Source organism: Octopus sinensis, linkage group LG6 (genome assembly GCF_006345805.1).
Source record: "Octopus sinensis linkage group LG6, ASM634580v1, whole genome shotgun sequence".
Lineage (NCBI taxonomy): Eukaryota > Metazoa > Mollusca > Cephalopoda > Octopoda > Octopodidae > Octopus > Octopus sinensis.
The window spans coordinates 5,379,786-5,398,066 of NC_043002.1; the positions used below are offsets into that span (position 1 = coordinate 5,379,786).

At 39.1% G+C, this 18,281-nt stretch overlaps 1 protein-coding gene across 2 annotated transcripts in view; it reads right to left on the reverse strand.

Moving 5' to 3' along the window:
* Positions 1 to 18,281, reverse strand: part of LOC115213017 (C-type mannose receptor 2-like) — a 261,506-nt gene that overhangs the window by 15,782 nt on the left and 227,443 nt on the right. For both annotated transcript variants that reach the window (XM_029781915.2, XM_029781914.2), the window contains exons 33-36: positions 10,747 to 10,844; positions 6,018 to 6,149; positions 3,657 to 3,785; positions 2,775 to 2,929 (exon numbers count right to left, since the gene is read on the reverse strand). In XM_029781915.2, coding sequence (XP_029637775.1) covers positions 2,775 to 2,929; positions 3,657 to 3,785; positions 6,018 to 6,149; positions 10,747 to 10,844 — 514 coding nt within the window. The remainder of the gene's footprint in view (positions 1 to 2,774; positions 2,930 to 3,656; positions 3,786 to 6,017; positions 6,150 to 10,746; positions 10,845 to 18,281) is intronic.

Consider the following 18,281-nt stretch of genomic DNA (forward strand, 5'->3'; position numbering starts at 1 on the left):
GTCCATTGCTAGGGTCCGTTAATGATATGTCTGTCCGACTAGGGGACTTATTCCCCCCACCCCCACATCTACCACTTCACCCAGCATTCCTCAAAACACAATGCAGGAGGAAAGCCTTGGCACACTGCTGCCAGCGTATCTACTCTGGTTGTACGACAACTTGTCCAAACTGGACAATTGTGACTCAGAGAGAGTGTTCCTATGGTTAAGTGGCACTTAGGTGAAGACTGAATTCAGAACATAATGAACTGCAAGGTATTTTGTCTGATGCAAACATTTCTGCTGATCTGTCATTCTATGCAAATTTACACATATAGCGGGGTGCAGGCGTCCATGCTAGCGGGGTGCAAAGAGCACTATATGAGTGTGATCATTGACAGAGCGGCTAACCGGCTTCCGTGCCAGTGGCACTTAAAAGGCACCATTCGAGCATGACTGTTACCAGCGTCGCCTTACTGGCACTCGAGCCCTGTGCTAGTAGGGTATTAAGAGCACCATCTGAGCGTGATCGTTGCCAGAGCAGCTATCTGGCCTCTGTGCTAGTAGCACGTAAAAGACACCATTCGAGTGTGATCGTTACCAGCATCGCCTTACTGGCACCTGTGCCGGTGGCATGTGTAAAAGATTCGAGCGAGGTCATTGCCAGTACTGCCTGACTGGCCCCCGTGCCGGTGGCACGTAAAAAGCACCCACTACACTCTCGGAGTGGTTGGCGTTTGGAAGGGCATCCAGCTGTAGAAACCCTGCCAGATCAAGATTGAACCCTGGTGCGGCCGTCTGGTTTGCCAGCCCTCAGTCAAAATCGTCCAACCCATGCTAGCATGGAAAGCGGACGTTAAACGATGATGATGATGATGACTGCCAAACAGAAACACACATAGATACACATACACACACACACACATACACACACAAACATACATGCCATTAGGCAGAGCATATATAGACACACAAGGAAACAGTGATACAAACTAAAACGTGTGTGAGTGTGCATGCACACACACTCACACACATGCATAGTACAACTCATTACCAATCTCAGGAACCATTCATTATACAACATTACATCTATTTACATCTTTACTTTTATGTTTTTTTCTGTTAATAATGAAGGATGGTCTTTTAGTTGATGCTGGACCAGTTGCTGTTACAGATGGATAACTCTTCAAATTGTTAATCACTCAACCATGAAGAAGTATAGAGGAACTATTTTTTTTGAATAATATGGCAGGTGGTGGTGGTGATGTTGGGGAACCATCTCCAGAGGAGTATTCTGCATCCTAAGTAGAAATATGGTGGCTTTACCATAGAGCAGGGGTGGGCAAACTTTTTTGACCGCGGGCCGCATGAAGCCCGCGGGCCGTAGTTTGCCCACCCCTGCCATAGAGTAACTTGTTTTGTTAGTCTCACGTATTACATAAATTTACTGACATATGTTGGTTGCAAACACATACACATGCATAGGTACATACACACACAGACACACACAGACACACACACAAATGCATGTTCACTTCAGATGACAGGCCTCTCTCACCATTCCCTTTAACAACACCATGACCACCTAGTCATTGGATGCATATAACACAAACATACCCACATGGGGGTTGAATAGGTTCGGATGAAAGCTTTCTCATGCAACAGGGTGCAAATGTAATCATCCTGTAACATTTTAATTTTGTGGAGGCACATGGCCTAGTGGTTAGAGCAGCGGACTTGTGGTCGAGGGATAGCAGGTTCAAATCTCAGACCAGGCGATGTGTGTGTTTATGAGCGAAACACCTAAGCTCCACACGGCTCCAGCAGAAGGTAATGGTGAAGTTCTGCTGACTCTTTTGCCTCAACTTTCATTCTTTCCTCCTGCATCTTGCAGCTCATCTGTGACAGACCGGCGTCCCATCCAGGTGGGGAACCTATACGCCAAGGAAACTGGGAAACTGGCCCTTATGAGCCAGGCATGGCTCGAGAAGGAATAAACAAACAAACAAAATTTTAATTTTGTGTCTGTCACAAATTAGGCTGTTAATGGTGGATCCATTTTTGTAAGAGAGAAACCCCTCAATTGGAATTCTGCTGATGTTCACTTATCTTATATTTTCTGTCTTTACTTGTTCCAGTCATTTGACTATGGCCATGGTGGGGCACCATACTGAAAGGTTTAGTTTGAATAAATCAACTCCAGTACTTGTTTTTTGAAGCCTGGTGCTTATTCTATTGGTCTCTTGACAAAACTACTAAGCTATGGGGGATGTAAACAAACCAACACTAATTAGCAAATAGTGGAAGGGACATACATAGACAAAGACATACAAGGACACACACACACACACACACACACTGTGGGCTTTCATAGAGTTTCCATCCACCAAATTCATTCATAAGGCATTGGTCAGCCTGGGGTTATAGTAGAAGGTGCTTGGCCAAAATGCCATGTAGTAGAATTGAACCCAAGAACATTTGGTTGCAAAGCAAGCTCCTTAACCACGTAACTATGGCAAAGTTAATTTTGTTGCAAATATCTAAACCTGATTTCTCCTATCAATTAACTCCCCCTCCTATAGATTTCTTGCATACATTGACCAACAAATGTTTTGTCTACCCATTGGTCAGTATTCATTTTGCTAGCAGATTACTGCGAGTAAAGATCATGGCACTGAACTTTCATCCTTGATTAATTTATTTTTAAAAAATGTAAAAAACTCAAAATTTATTTCAATATGTAATAATGAAAACACAAATAAATAAATGAATAAGAAATATCTTGTAGTACTCACTGTACCAGTGTATTGAAGTAATTCCTCAACGGCGAGTGTACTGAAGTGGAAAAAGGAGAGAGGGGAATTGTCCACCCATGTCAAATAGTCAAGACCTTTACGCATACCAATCCATAACGAAATGTTCAGAGATTTCATCATCAGGGTGAGGAAAGCTGCAAAATTAATTAAAAGATACACTTCTGTAAAGGTGTGAGCATGGTGCATATGTGTATGTGTTGGGTGCTTTTACCTGTCACTGGTATGAGGGCCAGTTTGGTGGACTGGCAACGGCCACACCCAAATGGTACCTTTTATGTGCCACCTGCACAGGAGCCAGTCCAGTGGCACTGGCAACGACCTCGCTCGAATGTTTCACGTGCCACCAGCACAAGTGCTAGTAAGGCGACGCGGTAATGATCATGCTTGAATGGTGTGTTTAACGTACCATTGACACGAAGGCCAGCTTGTTGCTCTGGCAACGATCTCACTCATATGGTACTCTTAGCGCTCCACTAGCAACGGATGCCAATCACCAAGTTTGATTTCGACTTCAATTTCACTTGCCTCAACTGGTCTTCGCAAGCAGAGTTTAGTGTCCAATGAAGAAAAGGCATGCATAAGTGGACTGGTTACACCCCGAGCATAGACCACAAGGTTATGGTCACACTTGAATGTGTGTATATATACATGATGGACTCTCCCATTGAAGACAACATATGAAAAATACCTTAGGAATGAGAACCCAGGTTTGAAATTTCCCCATGACACCTGAAGAAGGCTGGAGGGTGTATCAGACGAAACATTGTGTTAACAACAAACAAGATGAGGACAAATATCCGTCGAATGTAAATAATGTAAACAATGTAAATAATGAAGATATGGTTGTTTTTAAATGTTTACCTTGCTCGAATCTTGTCTGTATACTTGCAAGCCCAAAGAGTTTACCGTAACTGTGACATTTTTCTTGTGCTGCTTGCCAACCAAGTTGTTCACGGTAGCCTGTACCTTCAATCTTGAAACATTTATTACCTGTGAATAAATAACAAGAACAAATAAAACAAAATGACAAACAAGCTAATATTTTTGTGTAAATGACTGGGGAAACTTAATCTCAGAATTACGCATACAAGCTTATTTGTGTTATTTGTTTAATGTCTGTTTTTTTCATGCTGGCATGGGTTAGATGGGAATTGATTTTAGGGTAGGATTTTATAGCCAGCTACTCTTTCTTTTGCCAACCCTTGTTTTTCACATCAGGGATTTTAAGTTCCATACTAGTCATTGAAAGCACAGAGCAACTGGTTGTATTTATTTCTTTACTACCCACAAGGGGCTAAACACAGAGGGGACAAACAAGGACAGACAAAGGGATTAAGTCGATTACATCAACCCCAGTGCATAACTGGTACTTATTTAATTGACCCCGAAAGGATGAAAGGCAAAGTCGACGTCGGCAGAATTTGAACTCAGAACGTAATGGCAGGCAAAATACGGCTACGCATTTCGCCCGGTGTGTTAACATTTCTGCCAGCTTGCCGCCTTAGCAACTAGTTGTATTGTCAGCATAGAATATCAACATCAACAACATCTCACTCAAATATTATGGCAAGCAAAATCCCAAAATACACACACATCTACACACACACACTATAATTTCCTTTTATCAAATCCATCTGTAATGCATTAGCTGGTTTTGGTGAGAGACACTTTCCTAAGGTTTAGTGGGACTGAACCTAAAACCATGTGATTGCAAAGCATACATGTTAACCACACAACCATGCCTGCGCCTATATACTTTATAGACTAAATATCAATAGAACTATGAGGTCTCATGTTTTAAATTTGTGATGACAGAGATAGAATATTTTTAATAAAATAGGATAGAATCATAAAGCCAGGACATGATGTCTTTTAGACACAATTAGAAGAGCTTCACATAGAATACTTTGTGGTATTTGTTCTGGTTCCCAGTTCAAATACTGGGGTCAATACTGGGGTCAATTATTCTGTTTCTTTTTTGCCCTCAGCATCAGCTACATCACAATGTATGAAGGGTTGAGTACTCAGTGCCCCTTTCTCACTCAGTTGTGTGAGTATATGTTGTTGGAACTGCCTGAGAGCAAGTTGATGTGCAGTGTGGCTTGGAATGAAAATAAGAAAGAAAAATATTTTTTTTATAGCTGGTTACATTTTATACATGTCCTCTGCATCCAACAGGCCCGGATCTGTTGGACACACCTTTCCTTTCACTTGTTGTCTTTACTGTATCTCACTTCCTACACCCTACATTAAAACCTCTTTTTACTTAGCAGCCATGTGGCTTCAATTTCAGTTCCACTAAACGACATGTAGGACAAGTGCTTTCTGCTGATTTTCAGTGCTTTGTTCCAATGTTCTGATGGGATAAACTTGTAGGAACAAGGCAAAGTATTGACTCTTTTAAGATTTGAACTGTAGAGGTTTCTTCATCGGCTCAAGAAGCCACTAAAAAAGTTATGGCACACTGTCAGATTTTTTTTTAATGTTATTATATAAAACATGATTATTATTATTGTTTTAAAACAAAGATAACTAGGTGAGGACATGGGGTGGGTGATTAAGAACTTTGCTTTACAACCATGTCATCTCAGGCTCAGTTCCACTAAGGGTAAGTCTTTTATGAGTGAATCTGGTAATCATTATCATCATCATCATTTAACATCTGTTTTCCTATGCTGGCATGGATTGGACTTGGTAACAAGGGTTGGTAAGTGGAAACTAAACAAAGCCTATTATGTGTGTGTGTGTGTATGTTTATGTGAATATTTACATTCTATGCTCACATGAAAGATCACTGAACTACAAAAGGTGTTCTATCTTATTATTTATCAGTCAACAAACTACTCGGTAGTTCTGCACTTTCAAAGACAAGTGGAATGAAAACTCACTTCAAAGACACAGGTGAGCGCTAGTGACAGAAAAATCATCTGACTATTAAAACAAATCAATTAATATGTATTCATCAAACCCATGCTAGCAAGGAAAAATGGACATAAAACTAAACAAAGACTGTTGCATGCTTTGTACTTTTACTACAAAGGAATTCACATGCTCCAATGCATCAAGAATGTGCATTAAAAACACTCAGTTTCTAAAAATCCAGACATTTTTTGGATTTAGTTTAATAACTCAGGGCACACCTATGGATCACAGGTAAAAATAAGTTATGGGATTGTGGTTGAAAATGCTTGTGGCCAAAGAAATAAAGATGTCAGTACTTACCAAATAATGCAAATCCTGGTGGACAACCTCCAGTTAAAACGGTTTCATGATGTTTATCTGAAATTTCATGGTTGTCTTGTCCTTTGCAAAGAGCAGGAATTAAAGCATAGCAGTTGATAGTGCGCCATTTTCCTGCAGAGAAAGATTAGAGACTAAAAGAGAAGGACAGAAAGTGTGTGGAATTCATATTGATTTCTTATATAGACAGAAAACAACAAATTTATAGTTGCTATTGTTGTTGCTTAACCCCTGGTCATTTCTGATCAAACAGACCTATGCTGAGAGGTGTTCTGGTTATAAATATCTCATCTTATTTTCAGACAATGTGTTCCTAAGAATATCAGCAATGTCAGTTATTTACACTGTGTTCCATATAAATGCACGCTATTTATATATAGGCGCAGGAGTGGCTGTGTGGTAAGTAGCTTGCTTACCAACAACATGGTTTTGGGTTCAGTCCCACTGCGTGGCACCTTGGGCAAGTCTTTTCTACTATAGCCTCGAGCTGACCAAAGCCTTGTGAGTGGATTTGGTAGACGGAAAATGAAAGAAGCCCGTCATATATATGTATATGTATATATCTATCTATATATATATATGTGTGTGTATGTGTGTTTGTGTGTCTGTGTGTTTGTGTGTCTGTGTTTGTCCTCACCAACATCGCTCGACAACCGACGCTGGTGTGTTTATGTCCCTGTAACTTAGCGGTTCAGCAAAAGAGACCGATAGGATAAGTCTAAGGCTCCCTGCAAATGGTTTTAATCCAAAGTGTCTTCTAATCCAGTATTTACAAGCTATTATTCATAGCTTTATCTGCTTTGAGTTCCACTAATAAAAATAAATTCTTTTTTTTATATTTCTATCAATAAAAGCATTTCAACTGCAACCAACCCCAACCTGAAACTCTAACCATAAATCATAAAATCTTAACCAACAATCATCGTCATCATCATCGTTGTCGTTTAACGTCCGCTTTCCATGCTAGCATGTGTTGGATGGTTTGACTGTGGGCTGGCGAACCAGATGGCTGCACCAGGCTCCAGTCTTGATCTGGCAGAGTTTCTACAGCTGGATGCCCTTCCTAACTGTAGAAACTCTGCCAGATCAAGACTGGAGCCTGGTGCAGCCATCTGGTTCATATTTCATAAATTGTATTAGATTATATTTAGTATTACTGCATGAACTATGAAATTTTGTGCATGTGCAAAGCCAAAATAAGTGGCCCATCTGTTGCTTTTGTTTTGAAAATTTTCTGTTTTGGACAGAAAATTCCAAGATATCCCCACCCCTTTTCTTTTTTTAATGGACATAGATAGATACAGGCATGACTGTGTGGTTAAGCAGTTCACTTCCCAATTGCATGGTTTTCAGCTCAGTCCCAGTGCGCGGCTCCCTGGACAGGTGTCTTTAATTGTAGCCCCAGGCAAGCCAAAGCTTTGTGAGTATATTTGGTAGATGGAAACTGAAAGGAGACTGTTGTATATACACACACACGTGTGTGTACAACAGTTTCCTTTCAGAGTACACACACACACACACATACACACACATGTGTGAATGTATGCATGCTTGTGTGAGTGTCTGTGTCTGTCTACTTCTCATTCACTTATCTTGAAAACAGGAAAAGCAAGGGTTGGTGACAGGAAGGGCATCCATAATTAAAATAATGTCTCAAACATATTAGTTTAACCCATTCAACAAGGACAACATTACCATCCTTTTAATACAATATGCTCCCTGCAGATTTATGCTCAATGGTACTTTAGCCTCAACCTTCCTATGTTTTTGTATATAAGGGGAAAATTGTCTAATGTAAGTTTTTTTTTATATTTTACACATTAAAGAGATTTATTTACTATTTTTTCTAGCATGTTGAGTAAGGTTTCTATTCAGCCAATCTACAGCTGAATAAATACTTACTTGTACTTGTGGCGATATTCACCCTGGGCAGGTTGAGTTGGCTTCTTCTACCACCCTCAAGGCATCTCAAACCATGGCAGCCCACGCACGACGGTCCTGCGCCAGTTCACTGGAGATAGCAAGCCAGTCACGGTTCCATCGGCGCAGGCCGATGTTGCCGTTGTATTCGCCATTGAGAATTCATGGAAGAGGTTGAATAAATGCCTTAGCATAACGTTACTGGCTTATCTATGCTGCTTGTTGGCTCACCTCTACATACAGGTCAATTGCAATACAGCTATGTCCACTCACTGTCCCTTCTACCACTACTATGATAGTCTCTTCTCTGAACTAACAGGCTGTGTACTATCCCAGCTCCAGCTAATCTAATTAGCTTAACTGAGCCTACTCTCTTTATTGCATCTGTGTCTCATAACATTGATTCAATTCAGAGTGTTACAGGCAAAGTTGAATGATTAAAAAATTCAGTTTATAACCACATAGTCCCAGGTTCAATTCCTCAGATATTACTTATGAGGGGAATTTGGGAGATAATAACTGTGCAGAATGTTATATTGATTGGAAATAGGAAGGGCATCTGGCTATAAAAAAATCTGCCTTAACAAATTTTGTCTGATCCATGCAAGCATGGAAAAGCAGATGTTAAACTGATAATGATTTTTGCTGATATATATACACTTCAGAAATATATACATACATATGAATAGGCTATAAACTGCAAGGTGTATATCTGATTATAAAGTGATTACTTGTGTGTGTGTGTGTGTGTATGCGTCTTTCTCTCTTTCTGTAATGTATATATCAGCAAAAATGTAAAGGTCAACGTGAAAACAAATAAAAACAATGTTTTCAAATAAAGTCCCCTTGCAATATTTATTCTGTTATTAGTAACGTTACAGGCCAGTCGTTGGCCAGTTGGAAAAGACCAACCAATGACTGCATTGCTTAGAAAATGCAATACAAATTAAATAAATGATAAAATAAATATTTTCCTCAACTTTTGATTTCCAGAAGTGCAATGTTCTAGAACCTCTTTGTTGTTTCCGTTTCCCTACCAAATATTGGTGCTGAAAAGTTCATCTGCATCATACAGAGACAGCAAGGGATGCTCAGTCTGCGTGTGGCCTTTCATGACTTCTCGTATATCGTGTGCACTGTTATGACCATTTATTTGTACTTGTGTCAATGTTTATCTGAGCTCCACCCAGTGAATTCACAGGTGTGCATTCATTAGTGAAGTTCTCCTTTGAAATGTAATTTCCACAAGGCTTCCCAAAACAAGCATAAGGTCATGGTTATATAAGCATTATAGTCCTTTTACTAAAATTTGCAATGTGCTCTTTAGACCTGGCTAAAATGTATTTTTATGATTTACTTTGTGTAATATATGTATATATATATATATATATATATATATGTATATATGTATATATGTATATATATATATATATATATATATATATATATATATATATATATTTAATTATATTTGTTAGGGAATAAAAATTCCGGCATAACAGGGGTTCAAATTATTCTCAATGAAAAAATATATATTTTCATTTAGAGATAGTAGGCCCCTTCATCTCACCATATAAAAAAGAATTTTTATTTTAAATACCTACTGTTTTATAACTTGGCTACAAGTGTTTCATGAGGTACATTTCCCGGTTCCTAAACCACTCCGTGTTTTGCTGGAACCCTTCTTAAAATGTAACCCCAATCATCAGACCCTTATATCACTTTATCATCGTTCAATACTATAAACTATATTTTAATTTTTTAAAACCCATAATTATGTGTAAAATAGGTACATGTAAATTAGGTTCGCTGGACCCTACAGTACAAGCCATAATTCAGATAAAAATTCAAATAAAAAATTACAAAAATTACAAAAAAAAAAGAAATACAAATGCTAAAAAAAAAGCACCCACTACACTCATGGAGTGGTTGGCATTAGGAAGGGCATCCAGCTGTAGAAACACTGCCAGATCAGACTGGAGCCTGGTGCAGCCTCCTGTCGAACTGTCCGACCCATGCTAGCATGGAAAACGGACGTTAAATGATGATGATGATGATGATGATGTTGCTTTTATGACAATGACTCACATTTACTGCTGTCATATGAGGTCAAGACAAGGAGACAAGAAAACACACACACACACACACAATGGACTTCTTTCAGGTTCCTTCTACTAAATTCTCTCATGAGATTTTGGTTGACCTGGGGCTGTCCAAAATGCCACACAATGGGACTGAACCTGAAACCATATTGTTGGGAAGCAACCAGCTTAGCCACACATCCATGCCTGCATCTTAAATGTAAAATATGAGGTGAATATAAAATATATTACCAATTTTTAGGTACAAAAATTAGGCCATATTGTACTAAAGTATATACAGATAAACATTAGAAAAAACAAAGGAATTGGTAGTGGGGCTCTGAAAGGGGTCTTAGGGAGTAGCGTCCCTGCCTTCCTGAGCTAGTTTTCCACCACATTTCTTAAAAATTGTGGTAGAGGCCTTGGTCACGGGACCGCTCATGTCTAGAAACTGAGGTAGGGGGTAAGCAAGGACATGCTCCCTGTAGAAAATCAAGCTCCCAAAAAGCTTCATGAAAGGAAGGGAGAATGGGCATCAGCCAAAGATTGCGGTGGACTGACTGCACCTGCCTACTTTGGTTGCTATAGCATTGAGGTAGATCCCCCCTACTGCATTAACGGGGACAAAACCTGGATTTAAAATATTGGATGATGATGATGATGATAAAGAAAGGTAGTATCATATAAAGAACATTGATGTTGTGACTGACCTGACATCGTATCCAAAATGGTACATGGGTTCTTATAGATGTCGCTTGGTTCTCCTTCATCCCAGTTTGTGTAATCTATTTCAGAACCATCAGCCCATCTAGTTTTATGAAAGAAAACAGTAGGAGATATTTCAGGTGTACAGCAGTAAAACAGGAGAATATTGGAATATGACAGCAGAATAGTAAACAAAAATAGAATAGAAAATTGAGCAAGAGAACAGTAGAATAGTAGAATAAAATAGTAGAATAATAAAAGAAGAATAGACAACAGTAGAATAACAGAATAGTAGAATATGGAGAAGATTAGAATAAACACTTTTTCAGGACTTTGAGACTATTAACTCTTTAGCATTTAAACCAACCATATCTGGCCAAAAGTATTCTGCCTGTTTTATGTTCAAACTGGTCAGATCTGGTCTCTCACACCAACCCTACAATATCGTTTTAAAAATTAACAGCTACCTCATCAAAATCTCATAGCTACAAGATAATGCATGATTACTTCAAAACAATGTAGATGAAAAAGGATTAATTTTGGCAGAATAATGCGAACACTAAAGGGTTAAAATGGAAGGAGGTTGTCTGGTATGAATTCATGATGTGGGTAGTTGGCAGTGTTAAACTGGATGACCAATTAAGTAACTGTCTAAGAATAGGAATGATTCCTCTGATGAGCTTAGCCACAATTTCTTTGTCCAAATATCACTGTCAAGGCTTTGCTCAAAGTGTCACAAAAAATTGAGATGAATTCCTAATTCACGCAGCCATGCTTGAACCTATTGGCAGCAGTAAGATTTAGCACCATACCACAAATGGCAAGATCCCTAAGTTAAAAATTGCATTGCTGTTGTTGTTATTTACCTTCGATTTAGCCATGATTACACCGATTTAAAATTAAAGGTATCATACCTTGATCACCCAAATTTTTCCTTTTTAAGAAAACAATGTATCTAGACCCACATTATATAATCAATTTTGTTTTGGCCTCCCTATCGTGGCCGTTGCCAGCCTCCCCTGGCACCTGTGCTGGTGGCATGTAAAAAGCACCATCCGTATGTGGTCGATGCCAGTGCCACCTTGACTGGCTTCTGTGCCGGTGGCATGTAAAAAGCACCAACTACTAATCGTGGCCGTTGCCAGCCTCCCCTGGCACCTGTGCCAGTGGCACGTAAAAAGCACCCACTACACTCATGGAGTGGTTGGCGTTAGGAAGGGCATCCAGCTGTAGAAACACTGCCAGATCAGAATGGAGCCTGGTGCAGCCTTCTGGCTTCCCAGACCCCGGTCGAACCATCTAACCCATGCTAGCATGGAAAGCGGACGTTAAACGATGATGATGATGCAAAAAACAACAAGGAAAAAGGTAAGAGAATGAAATATTAATTTTCAGGTAGAATATGTAGAGGTTATATTATTATTAAGATTGCATAATACTTGCATGAATACATTAAAATATAAAATGTGCATTGATGTAAGATATACACAGAAGTAATATGTGCAATGAAGATTTGGCTACTATTTATAACAGGTCAAGCACTTATGTAAAGGTTCCTTGGTTAGCAAGATCAAAACTTTGTTGTAAACCTAAATATTTTTCACCGTCTTAATCAATTAAATACCAGTTATCAAACTCACTCAACAGTTGAGGGATGACTTATAGGAGAAAAGTAACTTCTAGATGTTGCAAAATAACTGAGTCAGCCCTTTCTCCAGATAGAGGATGGAACTAATGATGATGATATTATTGTTATATTTTGGGATGATCAATTTTTTTTTCCCCCAAGTTACCACATTCACTATATACTCATTCATCACTTCAGCTTTATTATCTTTATTATTTTAGTGTCCTTTGTCTGGAAACCTTTGTCACACATCATGTGACCTCCCCGGTGACTCTCCATCCATGTGTCTCCTGTCCTGTTCAGTTCATTCTCGAGTCTGGATGTTCAGTTCATTCTCCAGATGTGTGATGAAGGATTTCCAGGCAAAAGACACCAAATTGAGAATAATAGTAAAGTTGAAGTGAAGAATGAGGACATAGTGCATATGGTTATATATATATATAATATATATATATATAGGCACGTAAAAAGCACCCACTACACTCACGGAGTGGTTGGCATTAGGAAGGGCATCCAGCCGTAGAAACACTGCCAGATCAGACTGGGCCTGATGCAGCCTTCTGGCTTCACAGACCCCAGTTGAACCGTCCAACCCATGCTAGCATGGAAAGCGGACGCTAAACGATGATGATGATGATGATGATGATTTAGAGATAGTAGGCCCCTTCATCTCACCATATATATGGGGTTATATTTTAAGAATGGTCCAGCAAAACACGGCGTGGTTTAGGAACTGGGAAATGTACCTCATGAAACACAAGTAGCCAAGTTATAAAGTAGTAGGTATTTAAAATAAAAATTCTTTTTTATATGGTGAGATGAAGAGGCCTGCTATCTCTAAATGAAAATATATATTTCTTCATTGAGAATAATTTGAACCCCTGTTATGCCGGAATTTTTATTCCCTAACAAATAAAATTAAATATATATAAAATTATCAATCTGAAATATAACAATATCTGCTTCAATACACAATTTCACATCAGGAATCTTGCAAAGGAAATACATAAGCGATGATAATATTGTTGATTGAATTAAATAGTCATAGATACATCATGGCTTCTGTAACAACAAGATGACCATAGTGTGACACCTTTGATCCTAGATCATGACTGGTTTGGAGATAAATAACAACAGCAATAATATAGTTTTGCCTTCATATCAATTATCCACCATATGGCTCTGACTGAGCAGACCTATGTTCACAAGCAGTCCTTCCATGACTACCCCATGTAGGAGGTTCAGAAGCTTGCTTTCCGATCACATGGTTTTAGGTTCGGTTCTACTGAGTGATGCCTCAGGCAAGTGTCTTCTATCAAACCCTGGGTTGACTATAGCCTTGTGAATGGATTTGGTAGACAGAAACCGAATGAAGCCTGTTATATATAAAGTTAAAAGGTTACACATGAGTAAATATTTATTAAAAAAAGTAAGAAGAAAATGCTTTGAAAACTTTCATGGAAAATAGAAAGGAAATATTTAGCCATTTCAGTTGTTTAACCCTTTCGTTGCCGTATTTATTTTGAGATGCTCTGTGTTTCTTTCGATTACTTTAAATATAACAAAGAATTTAGTAAAATAACTCAGTTATCATTCAGCTAGTGTTAGGAACATAAATTGTGACTAAGGTTTGGTGGAAGATTTTAATTCAAAACTTATGAAAAAAAACATTTGTACTCAGAGCCAGAGCCGGTTTCAGCCGGGTTGGTAATGAAAGGGTTAAGACCAAAACCAGAACTCCTTACAGAATGGTTGGCATTAAGGAAGTGCATTCAGCTGTAGAAACCATGACAAATCTGATTATAGCCTGGTACAGCCTTCCAGCTTACCAGCTCTGGTCAAACCATCCAACTCCATGCCAGCATGGATGACAGATGTTAAATGATGATGATGATGATGATGACACACACACACACACACACACACACACGTGTATGCGTGTGAGCACCTTGTCTTAACATCATGTGATGCATTACTTTCATACAAGCAATGTTGTTCTTTTCTGGTCTTCCACAGGAAAAACATCGAGCCAAGGAAAATATTACTTTACTTGGAAAAGGTGACAGGTGGTGACAGGAAGGACATTTCTATGTTGAAAACCTGACTCAACAAATTCTGTCTGATACATGCATCATCATCATCATCATCATCATCATCATCGTTTAACGTCCGCTTTCCATGCTAGCATGGGTTGGACAAGTTTGACTGAGGGCTGGCGAACCAGACAGCTGCACCAGGCTCCAATCTTGATCTGGCAGAGTTTCTACAGATGGATGCCCTCCGTAACGCCAACCACTCCGAGAGGGTAGTGGGTGCTTTTTACATGTCACGGACATCAAATGATGATGATGATGATTCTATATCGAGCACCACATTATCCAACACTTGCCTTTTCAAAGACTACAGAAAGTGGTTCGACTGAAATTTGGTTGCTATTTCTAGCAGAACAAGCAGTCTAATAGAATTTTGCTCATTCTTAATCCCCAATGATTTTTGGCATCATTTTTGGCACAGTTCCATGAAATAGTCATCTGCAGCAGGTGAGATGCAGAACAAAATAGAGATTGGACATTCTCTATTTCTTTTCCCTCCCACTGGAATTAAATGCTGTGATGGCATGGCATAAATTAGACACTTTGCTTTGAGCGTTTCTTTCTTGTATGAAAGTTTAATGACAACTGAAATAAAAATCCATTAATCCTTTTGATACCAGTCCGCTTGGGACTGGCTCTGATTCTATTAGACAAAACTTTTAGTTTTAAAGTGCTCACAGTTTTAAATTATCACCTTCTATCATAATTTTATTTTACTCACTTTTGTTAATATATTCTCCAAACACCCACATGATAAATGAAACAGTTAATTTACTAAATCCTGCTAGATCATTAATTATTTTCAAAATTAATTGAAGCACTAAATAGGTGGCACATTTCATTATAAGAATAGTCATGAAAATGTTAAAACGTTCAATAAATGTTTTCAGCAACCAACCAACCAACCATCCAACCAACCATCAACCAACCAGCAAACCAATCAGCCAGCCAGCCAGCCAGCCAGCCAGCCAGCCAGCTAGCCAGCCAGCCAACTGTTTGAATTGAAGCGACACATTTACAGAATCATTAGAACAAAGAACAAAAGGCGGCAAGCTGGCAGAAACGTTAGCACACCGGGCGAAATGCTTTGTGGTATTTTGTCTGCCGTTACGTTCTGAGTTCAAATTCTGCTGAGGTCGACTTGCCTTTCATCCTTTCGGGGTCAATTAAATAAGTACCTATTTCTTTACTGCCCACAAGAGGCTACACACAGAGGGAACAAACAAGGACAGACAAACGGATTAAGTTGATTACATCGACCCCAGTGCGTAACTGGTACTTAATTTATCGACCCCGAAAGGATGAAAGGCAAAGTCGACCTCGGCGGAATTTGAACTCAGAACATAACTGCAGACGAAATACTGCTAAGCATTTCGCCCTTCGTGCTAACGTTTCTGCCAGCTCATGTACCAGTTATGCACTGGGGTCGATATAATCGACTTAATCCATTTGTCTGTCCTTGTTTGTTCCCTCTATATTTGTGGGCAATAAAGACATAAGAATCATTAGAACAAAGGACCAAATACTTGAGATATATATTCTGGCTTATACCTTGTGGTATTTGTTCTGACTCACCACACTCAAAGTTCAAATCCTGCTAAAGTCAACTTTGACTCTCATCCTCTCAGGGTCAATAAAATAAAGAGCCCATCCAGAATGGTGAACTGATGGAATTGTTGAAGTTTTGAACCAGATGATACTTTGTGTTCTGAATTCTTGTGTGGGGTTGATTTAATCCTCCACACCAGTGAACCCCTATCGATCCCTTTGATTCCCATTTTATTCTGGTGGACCCTCAAAGCTATTTTATGTTTAAAAAATCCTTTTGTATTTTCATAATTAAATTCTGTTGCTGTGTGGTAAGTAGCTTGCTAACCAACCACATGGCTCCGGGTTCAGTCCCACTGCGTGGCATCTTGGGCAAGTGTCTTCAGCTATAGCCCCGGGCCGACCAATGCCTTATGAGTGGATTTGGTAGACGGAAACTGAAAGAAGCCTGTCGTATATATGTATATATATATGTATGTGTGTGTATATGTTTGTGTGTCTGTGTTTGTCCCCCCAACATCGCTTGACAACCGATGCTGGTGTGTTTACGTCCCCGTCACTTAGTGGTTCGGCAAAAGAGACTGATAGAATAAGTACTGGGTTTACAAAGAATAAGTCCCGGGGTCGATTTGCTCAACTAAAGGCGGTGCTCCAGCATGGCCACAGTCAAATGACTGAAACAAGTAAAAGAGTAAAGAGTAAAGAGGAATTTATAGGTGCAGGAGTGGCTGTGTGGTAAGTAGCTTCCTTACCAACCACATAGTTCTGGGTTCATTCACACTGCGTGGCACCTTGGGCAAGTGTCTTCTACTATAGCCTCGGGCCGACCAAAGCTTTGTGAGTGGATTTGGCAGACGGAAACTGAAAGAAGCCCGTCGTATATATGTGTATATATATGTATGTGTGTGTATATGTTTGTGTGTCTGTGTTTGTATCCCCCCTCCACAACATCGCTTGACAACCGATGGTGGTGTGTTTATGTCCCCGTAACTTAGCAGTTCAGTGAAAGAGACCAATAGAATAATTACTAGGCTTTCAAAGAATAAGTCCTTTGCTCCACTAAAAGCGGTGCTCCAGCATGGCCACAGTCAAATGACTGAAACAAGTAAAAGAGTAAAAGAGTAATTCTATAATTATATATTTTGAAATATAAGCAATTGATTGCACATAAACACTAAAAACTAACTTCTATGGGAAATTAATTTGCTCTGCTAGTTTGGCAATATTCAGCTCCAATATTGGTAATGATCTCTTCTTTTTACAATGTGAGTCAGTTACGAATTTTCAACAGTAGGTCATGGTAAGATGAAAGAAAAGCAATTATGTACAACTGTGAATTCTCCAAGAATAGTGGATATTGTTTAGCATTGTCATTGCTTCTCCATACATTTTGAATCTTGCTTGAAATATTTTCTCACTCTGCAATTCAATGAGATTCTTCAACAAAAAGATAGCTACGTCAACAGTATTAACTTCAAAATTTAATTTAAAAGGCGGTGAGCTGGCAGAAACATTAGCATGCCGGGCGAAATGCTTAGCAGTATTTCGTCTGCCGTTACACTCTGAGTTCAAATTCCGCCGAGGTCGACTTTGCCTTTCATCCTTTCGGGGTCGATAAATTAAGTAACAGTTATGCACTGAGGTCGATGTAATCGACTTAATACCTATGTCTGTCCTTGTTTGTCCCCTCTATGTTTAGCCCGTTGTGGGTAATAAAGAAATAAGTATTAACTTCAAAAGGTATATTTAGCTTGAGTACTATTTACTTACCCAAATAAAGTCAGAAATGGGAGAGTTTATACACGATTGTGTTATGCACCACTATGCACTATGATATTAACCGTTAGAGAAAAAAATCTAGTTGTTTCTTGCAAATATTACATCTAAAGCAAAATATTTTCATCAACCTCTATTCACACTCAATTTTGCTCACTCCAACCTCACAAAATCTTACATGGATCCCTGGAGTCATATGGACCTGGGTTGAGAACCCTTGTTTCATGCATTTTAACACCACCACTTAACCCTTTTTGTGCCTTTAATAGAATACATTTTGGTTGCATTTGACCTACATATCTGACAAGCCCAAATACTGATTTCATACTCCCAGCCAGAACCTTGCAAAAAATACAAGAAGTCAAAGCATTAACTGATTGCTTTAAAAGATGAACCATTTCATTATAGTTTGATGACAACAGGGTCCACATACACAGATTGAAAACTTTTTAATGAGGTCGTAGTTAGTTAGCTAATCTCCTAGGGAGGCAATAGC